The 25,986-nt window shown below is 51.2% G+C and overlaps 1 protein-coding gene across 1 annotated transcript in view; it reads left to right on the top strand.

Annotated features, from left to right (window-relative positions):
- TBCD (tubulin folding cofactor D) overlaps positions 1–25,986 on the top strand; it is a 160,652-nt gene that overhangs the window by 111,594 nt on the left and 23,072 nt on the right. Inside the window, exons 18-25 of the mRNA XM_026483785.4 lie at positions 2,029–2,109; positions 6,857–6,930; positions 8,402–8,519; positions 10,169–10,229; positions 11,502–11,524; positions 14,010–14,041; positions 23,705–23,767; positions 24,642–24,718. Coding sequence (XP_026339570.1) covers positions 2,029–2,109; positions 6,857–6,930; positions 8,402–8,519; positions 10,169–10,229; positions 11,502–11,524; positions 14,010–14,041; positions 23,705–23,767; positions 24,642–24,718 — 529 coding nt within the window. The remainder of the gene's footprint in view (positions 1–2,028; positions 2,110–6,856; positions 6,931–8,401; positions 8,520–10,168; positions 10,230–11,501; positions 11,525–14,009; positions 14,042–23,704; positions 23,768–24,641; positions 24,719–25,986) is intronic.

Here is a 25,986-nt window from a genome sequence, read left to right as displayed (position 1 = left end):
CCTTTGGTGATGGGGATCCTGTGGTCACATCTTGGCTCCTTTTCTGACAGCTTGTGCACTGTCCTGGTTTTTCTGTTTTTCCTTCTGACTTTATTTGTTTCATCACAGGGTTAGAGGGTCTCTCAGTCTCACTCACCTCTGGAGAAGCCTCTGCTTTTCTTTCTTTCACATCCAGAACAAACACCTCCTCTGTCTGGCACCTTGTAGCACATGCCTGTCCACACAGCACCCGTGTTCACCCCGTGCATGTGCACATGTGTGCCTACCCAGGATTCAGGAACATCCGTGTGTTTCCCCCTTTCTAAGCCCTCTGTGCCATCCACTTTGTCTCTCAGCCACCATGTAACGCATGTGGCCGATGGCTCAGTCTGTGGCGGGGATGTGTGGATGGCATGGCCGGTGCAGACAGTATGTGTAAGCAGTGGAGGGTTTTAGAGGAACGACACGTACAAGTGTGTGTTTGTGGAGTAGGAAACGCAAGGGCGTGGGTCTTTCAGGGCTGCTCTTGTGTCCTGGTTCCATCCCGGGGGTCCTCGTCCTCAGTTCCCTGGGTCGTCTTCTAGAGAGGGTCAGTTTGTGTCGCACAGATGGGCATGTTGTCTTCCTTCTGGGCACGCCGAGCGATGGCGCCCAGTGCACAAGGTTGTCACGGCTTACGTGCTCGTCAGCAGAGGACGACCGTCCAGCTGTGGGAGATCAGGAGACGGCTGGGGTTTACTGTCCTGCGTGGCAGAGGGTGCGCTCCCTGTGCCGATGGGCAGCACTCCTGCGGCACATCTCTCCATGTCCTGTGTCTCCTGTGTGGACATAGAGTGTAATTTGCTGGCCTGTGGCTTCTGTCTCGTCTTTTGCTGTTATATGTGATGTGAAGGGAACATTGTTGCTCATGGTATTTCTCACTCTGTGGTTGTGTCTCAGTGAATTAACAAAAGTGGGCTTGCTGGATCTTTATGTTTTCAATTTCCTGTTTGATGCCAGTCACTGTCCGTAGAGGCTGCACTGTAGGGGTGCTCCCAGCGGTGTTTCTGGGTGTCTCTAGATCCTTCCAACAATGGCTGTGACACCCCTCGCCCCCGACTTTGGCGATCTGACAGACGGACGGAGGCTTTCTTTCTGTCTCCCACGAGGAGGAGGCTGAACCTGAGCTGTGTCCATTTTCTTCTCTGTAGACTGTCTTTGAGGATTTTCCTATGAGGTGATGGCATTTTCTTATGGATTTGGAACAACTTTATTTTAAAGAAGTCTTTTATCTGTGATAACAGTTGCTGGTATTTTGTTTTTGAGTTTGTTTTTATCTTTTGACTTTGTTTATGGTGCGTTTTTCCTGACAGACATTTTTCTTTTTGGTTACATATTTGAATGTACCAATCTTTAATGGGTTTTGAGATGTAAGTAGAGAGGTGTGTCCTACGTGGAGATTTTTTGTCTTAATTGTCCTACGGTATTTTCACTGGACGTAACTTTTATTTTTGAGGCATAATTTACATTCCGTCAGCTGTCCTGGGGTGAGGGTAACAGTTCAGCGAGAGCTGACAGTGTACACACCTGGGCGGCCAGCACCTCCATCGAGATGCCGCGGGCGCGTGGCCTCAGCCCGCCACTGTGGGTCGCTGATGCCGTTTGCAGAACGTCACATAAGTGGAATCAGAAAGGATGTGCTCGCGCTTTGGGCTTCTTCGCTCGGCGAGCTGGTTTGGAGCGTTGTGCGTGCTGTGTGTTGTGAGCGGCCTCCGTGCGTGGCTGCTGCAGGGTACCTCTTAGCTCACCTGTTCTAGGTGTTTAGGCTGTTGTGAGGTTGTGGCTCTGATGAATAAAGCTGCTGTGGGCTTTTATTTGCAGGTCTTCATGTGGACCTTTAGCTTATTTCTCCTAGGTAAATACTTAACAAGGGGATTTCTGTATATCTAACTTTATAAGGAACTACCAAAGTTTTTGAATGTGGCTGTGCGATTTCACCTCTCACAAGCAGGTGTGCAGGAGTTCCTGCTCCTTCCCATCCTCACCGCCTCTGAATACTGTCTTTTTCAGCATGTTTATTGCTGGCTTTCCTGAGTACACACAGCCAATGATAGACCACCTGGTGACCATGAAGATCAGCCATTGGGATGGGTAAGTTTTGTGTTTTTGTGCTTGTCTCATTAGTGATGTATTTTATCAGATTATCTGTCAAATAAGAATTCTTATGTTTTTTTCCCAGAGGAGAGGTTAAATTGAGCTAAGCCTTGAGTATATCTTCTCATTGTAGATTTCATATTTTAAGATGACTTTTGAGAAGTGATAGGAGTTCCAGTTTTCATGCCTGATGTGCTGGTTAATGGTCTGTGTCCAGTTTTACCTCTGGAGACATTAGGTGTGCCAGGTGTGAAATGTTCCCGTGTGGATACTGTCGTGATGGCGTGTGATAGAGGGCAGGAGCAGCCTCCCCAGGCACTCCCTCTGTGGCCCCTTCCTCCAGCGCTGCCCTGCGTGGCTGCTCTGGCTGGCGGTCTTCTCCGTTGTCTCCTGGAAGCTAGCAGGCTTTGGCGGCTTTTCCTGATTATGTAGCAGTCTCAGGGCCTCTGAGCGGTTCACTAGTTCACCGTCCCTTCACAGGGAGGGCTCCCTGTGTGATCCAGAACACAGGGGAGTGTCTGTGCCGCCAGCTGCTGTTACCGCCCCTGGGAAGACGAGATTGCTTCGTCGTAGGAGGGCTTGGTGTGGCTGCTGGTGCAGACAGGAGATCTCGAGGGCGGTAAGTGCCCGCAGATATAAGTAGCTCATTGGGTTGTACGTCTAGAACCCCAGCTTTTGGGTGGGCGTCACTTGCAGAAAGTGCTTTCTGATCTGCTGGGGAATGTGTTCCAGCTTCTGCCAGGACCAGCGCCACGTGTGGCGAGGCATCGGCGTGTGTGCTGCACGTGCAGGAAGGCAGGGCTCTTCTCGGGAGTGGGGCGCCTCCGTGTGCCGCTTGCGTGGGTACAGCCCGCCCACCAGGAGGCCCCTTTCTCCGTTTCCTTGCTGGGAATCTTCCTGAGAGTTGTGCTGGTTTCTGACACTTGAGGCATAACTGCAAAGATTCTCGTAATTAGGACAAAGATTCCACGCACTGAACCTGTGAGAAATTAGTTAATTAGCCTGTCAGTCAGTAGGGTATTTAAGACCAGAATTGTACATGTGTTATTACCCGTGGTGTTGGACCAAACTCTTGAGCTGTTGAAATCTCCAGCTGATGTCAGAACATTCACTTCCTTTAGTTCTGACACTTACCTTTCACATATTTTGGGTGGGCCTCTCTCGTTAGGTGCATTTGCATTTATAATTTTTGTCTTCCCAGTGGGTTGGCCCTTCATCATTATGACATGTCCTTCTCTGTTTCATATTAGATTTCTTGTCTTAAAGTGGGATTTGATACAATTATAGCATAAGGGTAGGCATTCTTTCTTTAAAGGGCCAGACAGTAAATATTTTAGGTCACCGTTCCGTATATTGTATTGTTTTTTCTTTATATGACCTTTTAAGATGTAAAAACCATTCTTAGCTTGGGGCCTTACCAAAAGAGGCCCCGATGGAGCCCTTGTAGCAGCTGCCCGCCTGCTGCCCTTTGCTCTCAGCCTGTGTGTGTCTTGTAGGGTCTTGCTTTTATACCCTTTCTGACAAAGTCTGCCTTTTGTGTGAGGCCTTCAGTCCATGCACATTTAATGTAATCGTCAGCACGGTTCACTTGTCATCTTGCTGTTTGTTTTCTGTTTTTTTCTCATGGCTTTTGGTTTGTTAATTTAATTTAAGAAAAGATTCTTTGTGGACATTTTCTTTTTAGAATAAGCTCTGAAAACCTGAAAGTTTTCAGGGTGTGTGAGCCACAGCATGGAGGGAAATGTTGTCTGGTCCTACTTTCTCTGTCAGGTTTGGAGACCCTCGGGATAAATCAGCGAACACTCTTCTAGCACGTGGGGCTTTACAAAGCATGATGTGGCCTTGTTATTTTAGGATTCTTTAAAGGTGGAGATGTTTCTGTGTCTCTCTGTCTTTGGCCTGGATTCTGTTAGTGAGATAGCAGGTAGAAGTTCACAAATAGGGACTTTTCGGTTCTCTGGTTAACACATGCCTTGCTTATGGAAAATGGGGAGCCCCTTGCAGAATTCTTTTTTTTTTTCTCTTTTTTTTAAAGATTTTATTTATTTATTCGACAGAGATAGAGACAGCCAGCGAGAGAGGGAACACAAGCAGGGGAAGTGGGAGAGGAAGAAGCAGGCTCCCAGCGGAGGAGCCTGATGTGGGGCTCGATCCCAGATCGCCAGGATCACGCCCTGAGCCGGAGGCAGACGCTTAACGACTGCGCCACCCAGGCGCCCCCCCTTGCAGAATTCTTAATAAACACTGTTGTGTGGTGTACCTTGACTGGTACAGGGATTCTGTTTTGCCTTAAATAGTACCACTTTTAAGAGGTATTGGTCCATTGCCTTGGGTTTCTTTTTGAAAGTTTTCTGACACCCAACATAATTTACATATCAAGATAAACATAACTTAAAATTTTTTTTGATTATGGGAAAATATACATAGTATCTACCATCTTAACTACTTTTTGTGTACGGTCAGTAGTGTTCCATAGGGTTGCCTTGTTGTGCACCCGTTACTACCATTCGCCTCCGGAACTTTTTCAACTGAAAAACGGAAACTCTGTCCCCATTGAACAGGGACTTGTCGTCCTCACTCCCTCCCTTAGCCCCTGGCATCCATCATCCTACTGTCTTTCCCTACGAGTTCGATCCCTCCAGGGTCCCGATGTAAGTGGAGTCATACGATATTTGTCCGTCTGTGACTGGCTGATGTCACCGAGTATAATCTCCTTCACTTGCATCCGTGTTGTAGCAGGTGACAGGATTTCCTTCCATTTTAAGTAACACTCCACTGTGTGTATAGACCACACATTCTTCACCCATTCATCTGTTGGTGGACCCCAGGGCTGCCTCCATCTCTTGGCTGTTGTGAAAAATGCTGCTGTGAATGTAGGTGTGCAAATGGCTCCTCAAGACCCCACTTTCAGCTCTTTCCGGTAAATACCCAGAAGTGGGATTACCGGATCATGTGGGAGTTCTATCTTTAATGTTTTGGGGGAGTCCCCAGAACCATGCTGGTTTTCACAATGGCTGTGCCATCTTACATTCCCACCCCCCATATCTCACCATTCCTTGACTTCTGCTTTCCCGACCGTGGCCGTCTTCGTGGATGTGAGGTGGCACCTTGTGGTTTTCATTTGCATTCCCCTGATGATTGTTGACCTCGAGCACCTTCTCTTGTTAGTTGGCTATTTGTGTATTGTCTTTGGAGAGACATCTCAGGTCCTTTGCCCATTTTTTAATCCAGTTACTTGTTTTTTGTTGTTGAGCTGTAGAAGTTTTTCATATATTCTGATATTAATCAATTATCAGATACATGATTTGCAAGTATTTTCTCCCATCCTGTAGGTTGCCTTATCACTCTGTTGACGATGTCCTTTGATAAACAGAAGTTGTAAATTTTAATGCAGACTATTTATCTATTATCCATTTACCCATTTTTACTTTTATTGCCTGTGCTTTTAGTGTTATATCCAAGAAGGCATCATCAGATCTAACATCATGAAGCTTTTCCCCTCTCTTCTCTTCTAAGAGTTTATAGTTTTAGGTCTTCTGTTTAGGCGATAAATACAACGGTTTTAAGTAGAGAAAGGTTGTGCTCAAAGTGGCCGTAATTGGGAAAGATGCATGTAACCGTGCCTGTTGGAGTGGCCGCCCCCTTTGCCTCCTTGGGACTTATTCCTGCTGAAATAAATGGTTCTATGCTGTGAGACCCATTCATCCCTCGTTCTTCAGAAACAGCTTCCTGAATGCTGACCATTTATGGAGGCTTTGGGGGTGCAGCACTGTGGTTGGTTTTAGTTGCTGAATGGTTTAGTGTTGGGAATGGTGGTCATGGGTGTGTGGTGTTGAGTTTCCTGGTGCTGAGACATCCCTACCTCCAAGAACTTATGGTTTGCTGTCAGAAGTGGACCCCTTAAGCAGGACCCGGGGGCACAGGAGGGGTGGGACGTGGTCCTGCCTGGATACGAGGCGCGGGGTGTGTGTGTGTGTCATCCTGTTTTCATGTTTCTGTGTTCACTCAGTGCTGATGTATTTCAGATGTTTAATCGTCAAAATACAGATAGCCCTCTTTTGCATGTTTGTTTCCACCTTAATGTTTTTATCCTGTTTCTGTGTTGTCCTGTTGTCATCACCCAAAGCATTGTTGTTTGGTGATGACTGCTGTTTCGCTCTGCCCTCCTGGCGCCTAGTGCCCAGGGGTGGGGTGGGGTGGGGTGGGTAGGGTGGGGTTGGGGAAGGTGGGTTTGGTCAGTCGCCTCTGGCCCCAGGGGCTCAGAGGGCCTCAGGGTCTCACTTACCAGCCCTGGGGGCTTCCTTCTGCTGTTTGATGTGTTGAGATGTCTGATGTGTCTTTATTGGAAATATCTGTACTGCTGTGATATGTGCCTCCCATCTATTAAGCTTGAGCCATACAACATTTGTCCTGTGCAACCCCTGTGGTCCTCACAGTGAGGATTTCACCTGGCTCTGCCCAGTAGCCTATCTTCTGAATCCCTTGGGGTGTGGGAGGTTAGAGACACCCAGAGGAGGAGGCTGTGCCCTGTGCAGGCCCAGCTCAGGCCCTCAGTTTGGTGAATTTGCTTGTCCTTGTTTGTTACAGTCACAGGTGCTTATTTGTTCATTTATGTTTATTTTTATTGGTGTTTTTGAGTCAGTTGGCACTTCTGTGTTCTGTCTGTCCTCTCTCTTCATGAGTGGACTCAAGCTCGAATCATCAGAAGGAAGGAACTGACCGTTGTCTCCATCCCTCCCCCCAGGGTCATCAGGGAGCTGTCTGCGAAGGCTCTGCATAACCTGGCACAGCGAGCTCCTGAGTACAGCGCCGCCCACGGTAGGTGTGCCCCGGCCGTCCCGCTAGTGCAACACACACGTGTGTGTGTGCTCCTGTGTATCCGTGGTCCACACAGCAGAGGGTGAGGACAGGCCCTGTGCTGACGTCCAGGCCTGAAAGGCTAAGAATAACGTGGTGTTTCTCTCTTGCTGAGAAGCGTGTGACTGAGGAACTGGTCTGCGCTGGGTCAGGGGACAGAATACAACCAGACGTCATGAATGGTGTGGTGTGTGCCCTGAGTGCAGGTGCCAGTTACCGCAGGGAGCGGATGGGTTCCGTTAGGTATCTCGTGTATTTCAGAAGTAGTTCTTTCTTTCTTTTTTAGTGAAGTAGTTCTCGATGTAAGACGTTCAAGAAGGAGCTTCTTCCTGGCAGCTCCTGGCTGTGGGGGTGGCCTGCTGTGCTGTTTGCCAGGCTCTGCAGGAGAGAAGAACTGCCAGGTCCAAAGTGATCACACCTATTATCGTGAAGGAAAGAACCGTATTCCAGAGTGAACATACACCTGATTTCAGTATAGGGAACCATACTCAAATTTCTTTAAATTATGCTTATTCTCACGGACTTTTATTAGGGTAACTAGTGGTCACATCATGGCTCATCGTTTGGAGTTACCAATCTTACTTATGTGTGCCTCTCAACACACTCTGGGGCGTTAGTTCCTAAAGGTCTTCAGTGTCATGGTCTGCTCATGAAATGTGATGTCAGAAGTCTCTTGTTGACCTATAATCGATCATCTTCATGGCCTGAATGAAGGGGCGCTCAACCTCGTCCTTTCTTCCCAGTCGGAGAACGTTAACAGGATGAGGGATCTCCCCAGTTCTTGAACACTGACCGTTGCCAGCTGCCGTGCTTGAGCACCTGTGTGGGACGCTTCTGGCTTGGACGCTGTCTGCGTCTGCAGCAGGGCATTTGTGCGTCCAGGGAAGTGGAAGCTCAGAGGGTGTGATTTCCCTGCTTGGTGGGGCAGAGCTGCTGTGGACATGGCTCCTTGTCTGCACTCCACCAGCCCGGAAGGGTTTTGTGACTCTGCTTTTTGTCCCCAGAGCACCAAGGTCATAGAAGCTTCCTTGGCTCTGAGCAGGGCAGCAGGCATCCACACTGAGGTGCGTCATGCACAACTGCAGGGTCCTGCTGCCCAGCCTCCATCTTGCTCTGTGCTCAAGGCAGAGTCCCTGTTGGCCATGCAGCCACAGCAAACACCTGGTTTTCTCTCTTCACTCTGTGTCCCTGCCCTGTGTCTTGGGGACCTGGGGATCGGGAAGCCCCCCTCCCCCCCCATTCTGCTCACTTCTCTGGGTACCGAGGAGGGTTTGGCGTGTTGACTTGGGTTAAGTCCTGGGTGTGGCATTAATGGCCCTTACAGAAGTCCCTTTCCATGGGTATGTCTCCCCCTTTGAATCCTGAGTCTGTGAGTCTGACACATTATCCCTCTGCACTCACTGATTTGTCGTCCGGCCCCTGTCCTTTGCAGTTCTCCCGCGTCTGCTGTCGATGACGCGGAGTCTGGACCTGCACACGCGGCACGGAGCTGTGCTTGCCTGCGCAGAGGTCACCCGTGGCCTGTACAGACTCGCGGTACAAGAGGACAGGTAGGAGAAGCTCCCGCGGTCCCATGGAACCACTGTGGTTGCAAGGTGGGAACCCCATGCACCTTCATGCTTGTTTATTTGTGATGGCGTCTCTGAGTTGTCAGATTCTTGTGTTTTATTTGGCACAGTTTTTCATTGTTCTCTCTCCTCTCACGAGTCGTGTCCGTTGATGGACCTCTGCCTCTCTAACGGGAGCCTGCGAGCTCCTGGCCAGCTGGGGCCACCGATGGCCTTAGACGTCAAGTAGCTGTTTCCCTACATCTCCTTGTCTTTCTGGGTATTGAGTTAGGTTATAAAAGCAAGATATGTTTTCAGAGAGGGTAGTGAGTGGGCCGTATACTCAGTATTCTTTGCTCATTATTACTTTTCATAATTTAGAATGCCAGAGAATATAAATGGTAACACTTCCCCTGAGAACTTTTCTTTTTTTTTTTTTTAAGATTTTTATTTATTTATTTATTTGACAGAGATAGAGACAGCCAGCGAGAGAGGGAACACAAGCAGGGGGAGTGGGAGAGGAAGAAGCAGGCTCATAGTGGAGGGGCCTGATGTGGGGCTCGATCCCATAACACCGGGATCACACCCTGAGCCGAAGGCAGACGCTTAACCGCTGTGCCACCCAGGCGCCCCCCCCCTGAGAACTTTTCTAACCAGCAGAGTTCTAACGAAGAATGGGGGAGCACGTGGTGTGGGGCCATTGGAGCAGCTCTAAACCTGCCATGTTTTGTAAGTTTGTAGGGCTACCATTTGGGTTTCTACTTCTTTCCAACCGACTTTTCCACAAAAGGAAAAGCTCACAACACACTACAGAGTCTGTAACCTGGATTTTGGACTGCACTTTGAGGGACACTGTGTTTTAATCCATCAGATCACTCTGGATGATTCCCTGGGGCCAACTGAGGCAGGGTGCTGGCAACAAGCCCAGGAGCTTTGGTCTGGTTCCCCCCCCTAGATGCACACTGTCGTGCAGCCTTAAGGACGTCCACATGGGGGTGAAATGGCACCTGCGGGCCAGGCGGAGGACTTGGTGTCGATGGCAGAGCTCTCTGAGGTTGAGCAGAGACCACGAGAGAGCCAGAGTCTTGCCCAGGGCAGCGGCATGGGATGCAGCAGGGTGTGACAGCCTGGGAGGTTGTCCACCAGGGTAGGTCAGAGAGACCAGTGCCCGGGGTTTTGTTGGTGGCCTCTGCCTGGTATGGACCCACTCCCAGACTCCCAGAAGGAAAGCAGGTTTCAGCAAAAGGCACCTGGTTTGTAGCAAATGTCTAGGCACAGAGAGTCCCCCTTCACAGTTAGGGAAGGATGGGAAGCCTCCTAAGATCAGGTTCTTGGATGTGAGCTGAGGGCCAACAGTGAGGCCACTGTGTGAACTCTCATCTGGTCCCAAGGTCCTCAGCTCAGCATCGGGGGTTTGTGTCTCTTTTCGCAGACAGTCATATTGGCTGCTCTGTGGCCTTGGGGGTCCCGGCTCTTACGGGAGGGTCATACAACCATCCTCTTTGAGTAGGTGCTGCTTTAGGGGATTGCCCTCTACAGGTGTTTACGGGGGCTGGTTGGGCACGTGAGTAAAATGCAGCACTTTCTGAGCCCCAGGCTCCCTTGGTGCTGTTGTCCTCAGGATCTCAGCTGTTGTGTTTGAACCCATGCAGGCCTGTCGCAGACTACCTGGATGAAGCAGCAGTGCAGGGCCTGAAGCACATTCACCAGGAGGTTTGTGTCAACCCGCCGGAGGGTCCCTTTCTCCAGGTCTCCTGGTGCCTGGGAGTGACCCCTGCCCTTACAAGCTCTCTCCCCTCTCCTCAGCCCTGATCGATGCCCCAGAGCCTGATGACAGGACAGGTCCTGCTGACATCGTTCCTGGGGCCCATTACTCGGAAGCAGGGCTCTTCTTTGGCCTCTCTGGTGGCTCATCTGGGGTGGGAGGGGCCTCCTGGAGCAGGTGCACACGCTCTCCTCCGGCCACTGAATGGGGCCCGTGCAGGTGACATGGCCTCTCCTATCTGGTGCTCGTCTTTCTGTGCTGCCTGGCCACACTTGTCCGCTGGGAGCCCAGCGACGCGGGCGCGTGCCACGCCTCTGTCAGGGACGTGGCCTGTTCCTGTGGAGGCGGCACATAGAATGAGCGTGATGGCTTTGACTCCCACCTGTGCCTCCACGGTGGGGCTGCAGTCTGAAATTACGCCCAGAGTCTGTGGTTGCACATCTTGGCGGCGGGGGGCGGGGGAGGGGCAGAGGAGAGTGTGTCCATTTCTGTGAGTTTTTGAGATTTTCCAAAGCTCTGCGATTCAGGAGAGGTGAAGTGTGAACCGTAAGCCTAGTGTTACTGGATAACATCACAGTCACTCGTGAGGACTTCGATGGGTTGAGTGTTTGTTGTTCCGAATAGAGTGTATTCTTTAAGATTTATCTCTGTACGTGTAATACGCCATTTTGATATCAGACCCTCCTGCATATGCCACTGGCTTTATGATTTTGGCACATCCATTCAGTGGGGTGTGGGCATGCCAAGAGGGTGCAGTGTGGAGAGTCGGCGGCCAGGCGGGACATCCCTGAGCTGGGGTCCCTTGTGGGGTGCAGGAAGCAGCAGAGACTGCCCCCTTGAGTTTTGTGGGACACGAAGAAGGCGTTGGCCAAGCTCAGTGCCGTCTTGGGGAGAGGGGTAGCTGGTGGTGAGGCTGCCCGGGGGTTGTCTGGAGACCCTGGAACCAGGACACAGGTTGGTCCTGGCTCCCCTCCCTGTGCCTTGGTTTCCCCTTCCACGTGGGGGGCACAGGAAAGCAGGCTGTCATGAGGTGCTTGCTGGGAGTAGAGTGGGCTCCGTCGTGAGGACCCCGCCGTCAGCTGTCTGAGGACACCCAGCCTGAGAAATGCTTGCTCTGCCCTCATCACTGCTGTTCAGTGCTCAGTAATGTTCTGTACCTACTGTGTCATTTAAAAAAAATGAACTAATTTAAACACCTAACTTTCACTTCTTCATTTTAGCTTTATGATCGTCAGTTATACAGGTAAGCTTCACAAACCCCACATTCTTGTGTTTTGTGACTTACAGAAAAGAATGTTCTGTCAGTAAAGGTTGGGTTGGCCTGTTAGGGCTTCTGTCCAGTCGCCCCCACAGATGCCTGGCCTGTGTTACTTTATTTGAAGGGGTGTCACCCTCGGTCAGAAGATGTGAAGGTCGAACTAGCCTCGTTGGTGGTTTTAAGCTTTATTGAGGTTTTCGTGTCCTGTAATAAAGTTTGCTTGTGTAAGTGTGTGGTCCGATGAGTGCTGATCACTGCAGATGGCCGTGTGGCAGTAGCCGCCATGCCGAGCAGCTGGTGTCACCCTGACACTTTCCTCCTGCCCTTTGCAGTGGTTCCCAGCCCGACCCCAGGGTCCCCTTCTGTGTTCTTTCTCTGTAGTGCTGCCTCTTGTGAATTTCGTGCAGCTGGAGTCCCGCTGGGACGTGCTTGCGGTCTGGCTGCCCTCACTCAGGGTGGGGTTGCAGAGGTTTGCCCGTGTTGTGGTGGGCACCACGGTGTTGTCTTTGTATCACTGTGTGTTCGGCGGGGGGTGGGGGGGTTGTTCCAGCTTTTGGCTACTTGGAATATGTGTGCTGTGAACATTGGCAGTCAAGTCCTGGTGTGGACGTGTGTTTCCACTTTTCTTGGGTAAATCCCTGGGGGTGTGTGTGTGTATTTTTAAGGCTCCGACAGACTTGTCCAAAGGGCTGTGCTCCTTTGCTTCCACCAGCGGTGTTTGGGAACATTCCCTGTCCTCATCACACGTGGTGGGCAGTCTTCACCGGGACCTGCCCTGTGGGTGTGCGGATGCTGTCCAGCATGGCCCTGAGTCACATCTCCCTGCAGGCTAGTGACCTTGGTGTCTTCTCCTGTGTGACTGGCCATCTTCTGTCTTCTTCCATGAAGTGACCTTTCAGATCTTTTGCTTATTAAAAAAATTTCATGGTCTATCTTCTCACTGAGCTGTTAACACTCCACGTATTCTAGATGTGAGCTCTTTATAGATGTGATAGCCCAGAATTTTCTCCCAGGCCGGGGCTTGAGCCAATGTGTAAGTGTGAGTGGGGCTCATCCGCATCCCATGAGCACGGGTGGGACATGGCTGGGCCCGTGGCAGGACTTCTGTGGCTCCACGGGCCCCATCGTTGGTGCGGAGATGTGTCTGAGGTCTTGGGGTGCTTCCGTAGTGTTGTCACCTTTAACTGTCCTTCCACTCGGGGAAGGACACTCCATTTGCCCTTGGGGCATGATGTTTGTGTTGCCCTGTAGACGGCGCGCACCTCCTGAGTGACTCACAGGGATGCTGCTTGCTTCCCCCGTGTGGGTACATGGACGTTTCGCCAGAAGTACCTGGTGGAGCCTTGTGTGCACCTTGACAGACAGCAGCTGCACAGTGTGACTTGATCCCAGGGAAGGAGGGTGGCATGGCTGTGCCTTCCAGCATGGACGTGACTGCTCTGGCTTCACGCTTTCCTTGATGGCTGGGGAGGAGGGGTCAGCACCTGGGGAGCTCCCTTTGGGCTCTCGACTGTTCCACTGACGCCACCCCTGCTGCCTTTCCACCTGTTCTAACAGCAAAGAGGAGCAACTCACCCTCAAGTAGAGAACATGCTTATTGCTTTCTGATGAAATGCTTCAACCCCCTGGACTGATAAACCGCGGTCCAGAGCAGGCAGGGAGCCTCGGGCAGACACCGCAGGACGAGGGAATGCCCTCGTGCACGCATTTTTGTCTGATAGCTGATGGCTTATATTGTGTCCAGTAGCATTTTACAAGTTCTAAATACATCTGTGCTGTTGTTAAATTTGGTTTAAATTTCTCCTGGACTCAGTGGGCAGGCGACCCCTGGGCTTGGCTCCCCACCCTGAGCCTGGGAGTGCCCTTGGCTTGCCTGCTTCCCTCCCGCGCCAGACTCTGTTCTCTACATTGGGAGCCTTCCTTTCCTAGATTTCATCTAGTTTCCGAATTGCTTAGGGCAGAAGGGAGGGAGTCCTGTTACTCTGGGCCAGAAGCCGCAGTCTCATAAATGAACTTCTGTCTTGTGGAGTGCGCTTACGTTCACATCCGCCACTTGCCTGTGCTTCGTGTCCGGTATTAGGTGTCCAGAATGGGCTGCGTTTCTTCTCTAATGGACATTGGTGGATTGCTTCCTCGGGCTGGATGTTGGTAACTTCCCGGTGTTCTTTCTTCTTACAGAGTAAGAGTTGAGCAGTATTTGGAATCTCTGCTGTGTGACTGTACGATGTGGTTAGTGCCAGTAAGGGTTGTCACGTCCAGTAAAACCCGAGAATCAGAATGCCCTCATCTGGGGGATGGTCACAGCACATTTTCCGCTTCTTTGTGTAAAGGCCGTGTTTACCGGCAGTGAGAAATGCTGCTGAGCAGCATTTCACGGTTGGGAGCCCGAAGGTACATCTGTCACTTAGGATATTTTATGTTGTGATGTATAAGAAGGATTTTAATTCTGAATGTTTTCATTAATTTTCAGGGGTCTCGGAGGAGAACTCATGAGACAGGCAGGTAGGTCTGAGCCATGAGCTTGCAGATGACAAAGTCCCAAGGGTGTTTGCTTCACTCTCACCAGTACTGCGTGGTCTTCGTGGTGTTCTGGGTCAGAATTTCTGCTGTGGCATGCGTGGCTGCACACCGTGGCTCCTGTGACTGTCGGCCGTCCGCTGTCTCCACTCCTGCACATTCACTGCAGGCTCTTGGCGTTCCCGTGTGTTTACAGGGTCGGCGGCTAGGGTGGGTGAACGGAGGTGTGATTTGTCTTTCAAGGAGGGATGTCACCGTCTTTCCCGCTTCAGTGCACTATGTGTGTGTAACTGTACCTCAGAGGGTAGTTTTTCAGATTATATTTGAACGTCCACAGGGAACTCAGATGATGCCAGTGTGCAAGGACCTAGCTTTCCTGGAGCCTTCCCAGCTAATCCCACGAGAAACCCCAGCACTCCTCCACTTGTCTGGGGTCGTTTGTCAGGCACCTGGCTGTGCGCAGGCGGGTGGGCCCGGATGCAGGGAGCCCCTCACCAGGGAGCATTGAGGTCATGGAGGGCCTGCAGGCTCTGAGGGCAGGCCCCTGTGGGGACGCCCATAGGGTGGGGGCTCATCGGCACATGTCCGGGGCTGGACTGGTGAAGGAGGGGTGGTAGTCCTACGTCCCTCCCAGGCTCCCTGAGTACTCTATGCAGCCCCCAGGCCGGACCTCTGGACTGGACCCTTTGGTATATGTGCTTGGTGGGTCCTTTTCTTCCTGGAACTCTTGTCCCCTTGCTTCTGGAACAATCCACTGCAGTGGTCCTCACTGTCCTTCTGTGTCCTTCCTCCCATGTGCCCTGCCCCGGCCAGTTGGCACCCCCAGAACTGTCCCTGTCCCCTTCCTCTCCCCGCCCCCCCACAGGGCCGTCTATGCCTGCCAGCAGCCACCTAGCCCAGGACGGGGGTTGCAATGTGCCTTGCTGCTCTCATGTGCCCCAAATCCTTTTCTTCACAAACAACTGCTGGTTTCCTACTTCTGCTCAGTCCTCGTTGGGGATTCTCAGTTTTATTAAGGAGCAGTGATCATGTGCAAATCCTTGAGTGGCTGCAAAGAGGGTCTCCCTGAGCTTCTTGTACTCCCTATACTGCGACCTCAGAGCTGGTCTGCAGGCCTCTGATCTGCCAAGCTGTGCCTAGCATCTGTGCTGCTCTGACCTCCATGTGCAGCCCAAGATGGCAGCAGGGACTTCATGCAAGACTGGCATGTATCCCTCTGTCACAGGAGCAGCAGAGAAGGGGATGGTCCTGGCCAGTGGGAGGGTGCCGGGAGTCCCAAGCAGCCACCAGGCTGACGTGTGCTGGGCTCCTGGAGGACAAGGTGGTCCCTTGGGCAGTGAGCAGGAAGTGTATGGGGTAGGGCCTGGGTAGGACAGGCGCAGTTAGGGCCTGAGGAGCAAAGGGCACAGTGAGGGGGTGTGGGCAGGACCTTGGGGCCACAGCTGGTCATAGCAGAGATCTTGAATTGCACTGGTGTGGTGGCCTGGCAGGGAGCTGTACCCTCAGGATTGCCCCGAGTCTCTGAGTCAGACCGTACAGGACAGCACTTGCCTGGCCTGAAACCGGGAAGAAGTCACGGGCTCCTGGAATCTATTTGAAAAGCAACATCATCAGTATGTGAGTTTGTGCCTTTGCTAACTCTGCAGCTCAGCCGTGCTCAGAGGCACAGCTGACCTTACCAGGACACACGCGTCCCAAGGGGCGGCATGCACATACCCGTGCCTGTGTGGCATGCAGGGGAGGAGCAGCATAACAGGGAGAGGTGATGACTGTAGCCGAGAAAACCAGAGTATGCCGCACATCACGTCGGTGCTGGTCCATGAGAAAGAGAAACGAAGCCGCTCTCTGAGGAAACACATCAGGGGAGCAGCGAAGGGCAAAGTCAGTGCTGGGGTGCGGAGGGAGGGACTCAGACAGACAGCAGCAGCAGCAGGAAAGCTGAACAGAGCTCCTTGCTAATCTGAGTCTGTTGCAAAAGTGGCGCCCAGATTCTCAGTCCTAGATGAGGCCGGTGGGGTCCTCTCAGATCCCCTGCGATTTGTTACAAGGCACAGGTCTCCCTGAGGCTTTTTCCAAGGAAGTTGTTTTATTTTCAGTGTTTCTCTTTACGAACGTAAGGAAGGAAGCACAGACGTGTCGTAGACCGTTCCACACAGTGACAGGAGGAAATCCTGACTTGACTTTCTAAGTCTGTTCCTGATGAAGATAGCCTGTCGTGAGGACCTGGAGAGCTGTGTCCTCGCTGACCCCAGTTGCCCCGAGGGCCTCACCTCCTTACAGATGGGCTGCTGGAGACCAAGTTCCCGAAGCGCTGAGTGAGCCTCACTGCAGGGTTGCTGAGGTCCATGTGGTTGAGCGCGGGGAAAAGGCCCGCGACCCTGCAGCCCTTGGCTGTTAGGCAGGGCCTGAGTCGAGCTCTGGGATTTCTTTTCTTTCTTTTTTTTTTTTTTTTTAAATATTTTATTTATTTATTTGACCGAGAGAGACAGCCAGCGAGAGAGGGAACACAAGCAGGGGGAGTGGGAGAGGAAGAAGCAGGCTCATAGCGGAGGAGCCTGATGTGGGGCTTGATCCCATAATGCCGGGATCACGCCCTGAGCTGAAGGCAGACGCTTAACCGCTGTGCCACCCAGGCGCCCCGACCTCTGGGATTTCTGTCCATGCCTCCTGCCTGGCCTGTAGGAGCCTCTCTCCGTGTCAGCTCCCATGTTCCCATGGGTTCGACTGATGTCACTGGAGAATAAACTCCAGACATGAGAACTGGTTCCTAAGAGCTGACACCTGGAACTGCTGAGGGGCTGCCATTTGGCCAAGATCAGTGTGTGGCCCTTGGATGAGGACTTGGTCGTGCCCCCCCCCCCCCCCCCCGGTGTAGAGCCATTAAGACTCCCCTGCACACCGTCCACAGCTCATGATCTGCAGTCCGTTCCTGGGTCTCGTGGCCTGGCTTGTGTGGGGTGGGTGCAGGCTCTCCAGCTCGCAGCCAGAGCAATGCTGTGCTGCTTGCAGGGCGGGCCGCTGGAGCCACGGTCCCTGTCGACCACGGGCTCTCCTGCTGCGCCATGATCTGTGTATTAGGGTTCCATCAAGGTAGCTGTTCTTTCCTTGCAGAGTTACGCTTGTCCATTTGGGATCCTGTTGTGTATACCCTTGCTGATATGTGATCGCAGCTTCCCATGCTAGCGGGTGAGCTGCTTCATTCAGCTTTATCTCGGCAGCTACTGGGGCGCACACCTGGGCCGCTGTCGGATGTGTATTGCCCACGGTCACAGATCACTGTCAGCAGCTCAGGAGAAGTGGCTTCTCAAGACAGGAAATGACCGGCAGCGGAACATGTGTACCATCAGGCCCTTCCTCACCTGCTGGCGAGGTGCACTCTGGAGTCCCCACCACGTGGCTTGTCCCGGGCAGCACATGGTGCTGGGCTTCTCACCTGGGCCCGCCCAGCCGTGATAAGTGGGGGAGCAGGGAATCACCGCCAGTTCTCAGTTGCTTCCTGATGGTGGTATTTGGAAAGACTTGAGGAGAGGCGGCCTTCCCCCCTCCTCGTTCACCTGCCACACCCACCACTCAGCCATGCCTGAGTGATGATGACATAGAGAAACTGCTTTGTTTAGTGCAAAGATGGAAAAAAAAAAAAAAAAAGCACCGCTACTGCTGTTCTGGTGTTTTCATGCCACCCCAGAGGATTGCTGTGGCTTGTGGTCTCTTGTGGGGGAGGCTGTGTGTGGGGGGTGCCCTCCATCCACCCTTCCTGCTTTCCCACCCTGCTCTCTGTTCTGGGGGGCTGTGTGGAAGGGGTGTGCCTTGGGCGTCATAGGGGGGCACATACTGGGGGCGGTGGTGTTGCTGCTCTTGGGTGGGGGCACTGGCTTCCACGCTGTTGGGTCAGCTGTTGCCAGGTCGGTACAGGGGGACGGAGGAAGGTGAGGTCCGCCACGGCATGTAGAAGATTGTCACTTAGTTACCAGGAAGAAGTAAGCCAGAGCATTTTCTTGAATATTACTAATATTACTAATTTGATTCCTAGTGTGGGAGATGAGGACCCAGACACGACCTTCCTGACACATGCAACTCTTGTCGTGTCTTCCAATCATACATGTTTTCAGTCACACGTTATTTTTTTTGTAGTTAAAACTCATTTAAATGTACCCACATGCCTGCTTTTTAAGAAGTCTTTATTCTTTTCTGCATTTCTGAGCTTCCGAAGGGGTCCTTTTCCTTTGTGTTCCATGCTCTTGTGTTTTTCATGGCGTGTGTCTGCTGGTAGTAAGCCCTCTGATTTGTCTGAAAATGTCTTTTTTCACCTTCATTCCTAAAGGGTATTGTTCCTGGGTGTAGAACTTAAGTTCCACATTGATTGATTGATTATTTTGTACTTTAAAGACACCTTTGTGTTTTCTCAGTTTCTTTCCTCTTTGTTGAGAACTTACCTGTTCCTCACTCCTCTGTTGGAGGCAGTCTGTTAATTTTCTTGGGCCCCTTTGTGTCTGGTTTTCACGGCTCACACAGCACACAGCGTGCGGGTGGGTGACAGGGACTCCGTAACCCGTGTGTCAGCAGGTTGTTTTGGTCACTTTTGGAAGAACTCAGCCATTATTTCTCCAGATTTTGCTCTTCTCTTCTTTGTCCCACTGCATCTGGCACTCCAGGCTCTGCAAGGTAGACCTGCGTCTTCACCCTTCACGTCTCTCCTGCTGCCTCCCCCTGCCTACCCGTTTCGGTGTGGGGTCTGTCCCCCTGGTCCATGTCACAGGCTCTGCCTTCAGCTGTGTCTTATTTGTTATTAAACCCATCCGTTGAATCCCAAATTCCTGTGTATGTGTGTATATGCGTGGATGTGTGCATATGCGCGTATATGTATGTGTATGTATCTGTGGGTATGTACGCGTGTGTATGTGTGTGCGTACGTACGTGTGTGTATGTGTGTGTTTGTAGGCGTGCGTATGTATGTGTGTGCGTATGCGTGCGTATATATGTATGCGTGTGTGCGTATGCACGTGTATGTATGTGTGTATGCATATGTGCATGTGTATGTGTATGAATGTGTATATGTACGTGTGTATGCGTGTATACGTGTGTGTATGTGCGTATATATGTATGTGTATGTATCTGTGGGTATGTATGCGTGTGTGTACGTACGTGTGTGTGTGTGCGTGTATGTATGTGTGTTTGTATGCATATATGCATGTGTATGTGTATGAATGTGTATATGTACGTGTGTATGCGTGTATACGTGTGTGTATGTGTATGTGCGTATATATGTATGTGTATGTATCTGTGGGTATGTATGCGTGTGTGTACGTACGCGTGTGTATGTATGTGCGTGTATGTATGCGTGCGTATGTATGTGTGTGCGCGCATGCTCGTGTATGTATGTGTGTATGTGTGTATGCGTGTATACGTGTGCGTATGTGCGTATATATATGCGTGTATGCATATGTATGCATGCATGTGTATGTGTGTGTATGTACGTGTGTACGTGTATGTACACATGTGTGCGTGTATGTGTGTATGCGTGTGTGTGTATGTGTGTATGTATTTTTAAGTAGGCTTCACGCCGAACATGGGGCTTGAACTCAACAACCCTGAGATCAAGACCTGAGCTGAGATCAAGAGTTGGACAGACGCTCAACCCACTGAGCCTCCTGTGGGCCCCCCAATTCTCGTGATTATGTGTTTCATAATCTCTATTTTTTTAGTAGTTTCTATATTACTGTCACAGTTTTTAATGATTTCTTTTATCTTTTTGAACAAAGTGAGCATTTAAAATCTACGTCGTGTAGCGCCGTTGTCTAGAGCTGGCGTGGTTGTGCTTGTGTAGGCATGGACACTGGGTGTGAAAAGTTAGAGAAGTGCTTTGAGGCTCAGCACTGTTTCTTCCCCAAGAGGGTCTTTCCCTCAGCTTCTGGCTGGAGGCTGGGGGTGCGAGCAGCCTGGGGCGCCTCCGTCCCTGTCAGGGCTTGAGAGGTTCCGCGCTGGCTGGAGCCAGCTGACCTGCATCTGGTTTTGTCTAGGATGTGGTCCTTTGGATTCAAGGCCCCCAGGTGAGGGTTTCCTGGTTTCTCTCAGGTGCTCTGGACTCCACGTTCTGTCCCAGTGGCCCGTAGGGGCTCTGGACACTCTGGCCATCTTCCTGGGTTTTCCAGTGCCTGCCTTCTCGAGTCACCACAGCCGCTCTGGCAGAAGCGGCTCAGCTCAGGGCTGTGGCCCCCAGTCTCTGCTTGCGGCTCTCCGTTTCCTTGGCAGCTCCCCAGTGACTTAAGCATACACAGTTTACTTTTGTCCAGCTTTTTATAAATGTTGTCTTAGCCAGTGAGTTGATCGGAATGACGTAGTCTGTAACATTTTTTTAACTTTTTATTTTGAAATGGTTGTAAACTCACAGGGAGTTATAAAGCCCTGTGTTTTTTTGTTTTTTAAAGATTTTATTTTTAAATAATCTTTATACCCAATATGGGGCTTGAACTCACAACCCTGAGATTGAGAGTTGCACTCTCTTCCGACTGAGCCAGATAGGCACCCCCCCCCCCGTTTTTTTTAACTTGATAGAATACATTTAAAGTTCATGTGCAGGGCAAATCTCCAAGAAAATTATTATTTTTTAAATATTGAGGACTTGGGGGCGCCTGGGTGGCTCTGTCGGTGAAGCATCTGCCTTTGGCTCAGGTCATGATCGCAGGGTCCTGGGATGGAGCCCCGTGGGGGAGCTCCCTGCTCAGTGGGGTGCTGGCGAGAGCCTACTTCTCTCTCTCCCTCTGTCCCTCCCCCCGGCTTGTGCTTTCTTTCTCTCTCTCTCTCTCCCTCTCTCTCAAACAAAATCTTTTAAAAAAATAAAATATTGAGGACTTGCATTTTCCAGCCCTTAAAACATCCTGTAAAACCAAAGCAGAGTGGCATTTTCTTAGGAGCAGGCAAACAGGCTGGTAGAGCAGAAGACAGGACCCGAAATAGATGCTGATGTAATGACACGTATGAGGTTTGATATGTGACAACACAGAAGGTACTTCCAACGTTGGTGTGGAAGGTGGCTTATTGAGGAATAATGATGTCACGAAGGGCCGTGTGAAAGAAAATAAAATCATGTCCCCACCTCATACATATTCAGAACTAAATTTCTGATTAACTAAAAACTTAAATACAAAAAATATAATTTAAAAAGCCTCAAAAAAATTTTAGGAGACATTGTAGGATAGCATCGGTCCTTAAAAATCTTAATTTGGAAAATTTCAAATCTACACAAAAGCACAGAAAAATAGCTTGTGGAGCCCTGTGCTATCTGTGCTCCTGCTCCAGCAAGTCTCGTTGTTTGCCGCTCGTCTGTCTGCCCTGCGTCGTAAGCAGATCCAGACACCCCTCGTAACACTTGCTCCGACAGTTCCTACTGGTGAGGACCACGGTTCTGTTTTGTTTTGTTTTTGGCTTCTGGCACATAGCCGTCCAACAGAATTAGCAGTAGTTCCACAGAGGAAACAAGCAGTAGAAAGTCGTATGTTTGTCTACATAAGTATTGAAAACTTTTGGGTGGGGGAATACACCCATGTATAAAACCAGTAGGCACAACACAGAGAGGAAATCCTTGTACTGCGGTGAACGAAAAGGTGATTGTTTACAGGCTGCACAGAGCCCTTAAACTTGCCAGAGCAGATACACGGAGATTCCGTGTGAGCACAAACCCAGAGAGCCTCTGCATTGCCGACCGGTGTTTAGCCTCCCCCAGCAGGCAGGGGGATGCCGGTTCCCTTAACCAGAGAGAACAACGGTGTTCTCTCTCAGGTTGGCTGCAGTCAGAGCTCAGCAGCCCTGGCTCCAGCCCCAGAGCGTGTGCTGTCACAGGCTGTCCAGTTTGCCCACCGTCCTGGGTGCCAGTGCCGAGGCTCAGCACACAGAGCCGTGTAAGGGCAGATGGGCAGTCTGCATCCACAGGCACGTGTGGCCCTGCCGGTGCAGTGACACGGAGCTGGAGGCAGCATTCAGTCCTTCAGGAGAGATACTGAATGAGTTGTTTTGCATCCAGAGCACGGAGTATCACAGACTGCTCACAATGGCGTGAGGTCTCCAGAAGTTGGTTACGTTGTTAGAGAGAAAAGCAGGGTGGTGGCTGGAGTCTGTGCTGGCGCGAGGCGGGACCTCGTTCCTGGTCATGGGCACCGGGAGTCAGGAGCTGCGAGGACGGGGACCTGCTCGCCTTTGGTCCGCAGCACCCCGGGTGCGTGCAGACTGCACGGCTGTGCTCTTACTTGGGGTCCCCGCGTGACAGCAGTAAGCACCCCAGCACAGCATGAACTCGGGGGAGCTGTTGTCAGTGCCAGGGTCTGGAGGCGCTTGCCCTGCGTCCAGCCAGGCTGCCTGACTGCTGTCACACTCCAGCTCAGGCCTAGTTGCTGGGGTCAGGGTGAGAGCTTAGGGACGAAAAGGGGGGAGTAGAGAGACCCTAGAAAGGGGGTGTCCTTGGGGAAGCGGCACCTTTCCTTCCTGCTTCTGTAGAAGCATGAGGGTGGGTGTGGCCATGCCAGGCACCCAGGGGTGGTCACCAAAAGGCCAGTGGCAGTGTTTTCTCTGATGTTTTTCTGTAGTGTTGAATTTTTTTCAGCAAATACAGTATTTGTACCATCAAGAAAAAAACCACTAAAGCTGTGTCCAGTTCAGTGTGACAGACGTGGTGGGTACAGGGCCACCCTCTCTTGTGTGGGCGATCGGGGAGAGGACTCCGGCATGGTTGTGCTGGGGGTGTGTGGCGTGCTGGGGTGCAGGACAGCTTGCTGGAGGGTTGGGCCTGTGCAGGGCTGGCGGGCAGTGCAGTGGGAGAGTGCCTGCAGGAGGGCCGCCAGATGGACGCTCATAGCTCGTGGATTCCATCCCACACTTGGGTTGTTTTCCCTGCGGTGGGTGGTGTCTTTAACCTGTTGATCATATTGGACCAGTTTCTGCCCATGGGTGTGGTAATCGTTTCTTTATTTAAAAAACTGACACTAATTATTCACAGAGGTCAGGAATTTACCCAAGATTTTAACACCATGACTTGTCCCGGAACCGTCCTGTCAAGGATGATAGCATTACTTTCTCTTGTTTGTTGATCTGTCCTCATTTTGGCCCCTCAGTGGATGCTCTGGTGCTCACCTGCCCTCAGTAGACCCCCCCCCCCCCACCCGGCCAGTGCTCGCCTGTCCCACCCCTCAGTGGACTCCTGGGTGCTCACCGGTCCTGACCTAGGTGGACTGGGAGTGCTCACCTGTGACAGGACTGCTTCCGCTGACCTTGGAGACCCCCTTTCCTCCTGCGTGGCTGCCTCTCTGTGGTCCTCTTCTCAGGCAGGTGCCACAGCTCCTGGTCACTTGTAGGTGTCAGTGACCTTGTTAGCACATGCGTCCCTGAGGATTCGTGTTGGGGTCACATCTGTAGCTGTGGGCTATGTTGCTCCGTGTGGCCCTGGGGCTGTCTCTACCTGGGCCAGGTGTGGGGCAGGTTCTCCTGCACAGCTATGGAGGTGCTGGGGCTGCTCAGGGGCTGGCCAGAGACCAGCACGGATGTGTCCAGAGTGGTGGGAGGGACTTGGTCCCAGCAACTCAGCTCTCAGACAAGGCAGGGTGGGAGCTGCAATGGGCACTTCTGGAGAAATGACACCACATTTATCCTTTGTCTTCCTAGTGTGCGTTTTAATAGAAAACTTGTCCCTTTCCAAGATGCCTTTTAGAGGTGATGTCGTAATTGGTAAGTGCTTTTCTTTATTGTAGACTCACATTGTAGCATTTCCTCCCAGAACTATTTCAAATCAAAAAGTAAAAATGAACAGCTAGGGTAGATGATAACCCATTGTAAATAATGAGCATCCCCCCACTGTCCTCCTCAGAGAGAGAGAGAATCTGTCCCTTGTCTAATGAGAAGTCAGGCTCCTTCCTCAGAGCTCCTGGCTGCCACTCTGCCTGTGGCACCTGCCCCCAGTGCCGGGCAGTCTTGGCCATCCCTCGCCCCGGCAGACGCATGGTGCAGTCCTGCAGGACTTGGGGTACAGGCGGGATATGTGAGGACCAGCTCTTGTGGAGCAGTGGCCCGGCCCCTCTGCAGGCCTGGAGCCCTCCACCTTCTATGGCACATGGCCACAGAGAGGCAGTAACAAAGGGGCCTTGGGGTCACCTTTATCCCCCGGTCAACTTTATTCTTTGCTTTTGCAGCCTCAGAAGTTCTGGGACCAGGAAACCAAAAAGAAAAAAAGAAATTGGATAAATGTAGCATTCTTTGCTCTGTGTGGGATCTCATTGAGTTAGATGTTTAGATTTTTATTGGTGGGGGCCCAGGGGCATTGTGAGAGAGGTGCTTCTGGAAGTGGCCCCCTGAAGCTTGCAGTGTTAAAAGAGCAAAAATTGCTCACAGTAACCGTTTAACGTTTCAGCAGCCAAAAGAAGGCTTTCTCTCTCTGAATGGAGAGGGCCCTTGGATTTTTGTATAACCTGTGTAATGTTTACCTTAGATTTTCTCCAGATTCATCTCAAAGGTTACCCACTTTAAGAGGTAGAAGATCTGTTGTTTTTAATTTCATCTACATGTTCTTAGTTGGGTAAATGAATGTCTTTTTTTCCTTTGACAGATGGTTGGCAGTGGCTGATAAATGACACGTTGAGAAATCTCCACCTTATTTCAAGTCATTCTAGACAACAGATCAAGGTATGGTAAGCAAGATTCTTCTGGCTGTTGCACTGTCTAGAAAGGACCATTTGGGGTGCCTGGGGGCTCAGTTGGTTGGGCATCCAACTCTCGATTTCAGCTCAGGTCATGATCTCAGGGTCCTGGGATCGAGCCCCATGTTGGGCTCTGCACTCAGTGCAGAGTCTGCTCAAGATTCTTTCTCTGTCCCTCTGCCCTGTCCCCTTCTCATGAACATGCTCTCTCTCTCTCTCTTTCTCTGAAGTAAGTAAATAAAATTTTTAAAAAAAGTGACCTTAATCTATTTTTTTTGTTAGTGTTTGTTTCAAAGGACTGTGTGTGTTATGGGTCCCTTTTATACATGAATGTGATCATTGATAAATGCCATAATTATATTTGGAATTCTAGATGGTATTATCTATGTAATTTATATTCAGGAAAACTAATGCAGCCAATGATGACCAGAATAATTAAATTTTATATGACAGTTTTTTGTTTAATTAATTTACTTCTGAACATCTGTATGTCCATAGTGATTATTTATTGAGTTGCAGAATGGTGGGGTTGGAGACTCTGCCGTGATGCTTAGGTGCGGGTGGAAGCCGGGGTCCAGGGTCCTGGCCCGAGAGTGCTGGCTCTCTTGAGCGAGTGTGTCTGCTGGCCGATGTGCTGTTGTCCTGTCCTGGGACGGGGGACTGGCTAGCGGAGCTGTGACAGAGGTGTGCAGGCAGGATGTGTTGGGCTTTGGTACTGAGGGTGGAGAAATAGGAGTCCGTGTTGGTTTCCCATACGATTAATTCTCCAGCCTCCTGCGTATGTTTTTGTTTAAAGGAACTTTATCATTCTGTAGAATCCAAGTACGGTTTTACTAGTTGAATCTGAATGTTTCATGGTCAGGCCTCAGAATTTCCTTTTAAGAGCGTTCCCATAATTGATCCACACCAGCAGGGTTGTGGTAGTTTGCACAGGTGACACGTCGGTGTGATGTTGCGTAGTGTGGGCCCCCCGCCGCGTGCCGGTGGCCTTCCCTGTGCAGCCTCCGGAACCTCTCTCCAGGGCTGCTCTGTCTAATTTGGGGAAGTAGTGGAAAGAACTTAGGAATCCAGCATTTGCCCTTCCCTGTCTGTGTGACCCTGAGAGGCTCACCTTGAGCTCAGGCTCTTCCTCTTGGCAGTAGAGGTGTTCTGGGGGGGGTCCTGGGGGCCCACGGCTGCTGCCACATCAGTTCCCACTCTCCTCCTCTGACCCTGGCCCCGCAGCTCCCCTCTAAATGAAGGCTGTATGTTACT

This window comes from Ursus arctos, unplaced genomic scaffold (assembly GCF_023065955.2).
Source record: "Ursus arctos isolate Adak ecotype North America unplaced genomic scaffold, UrsArc2.0 scaffold_24, whole genome shotgun sequence".
Taxonomy (NCBI): domain Eukaryota; kingdom Metazoa; phylum Chordata; class Mammalia; order Carnivora; family Ursidae; genus Ursus; species Ursus arctos.
The sequence above is the reverse complement of the archived record's forward strand: the minus strand, read 5'-3'. Positions and strand labels throughout refer to the sequence as shown.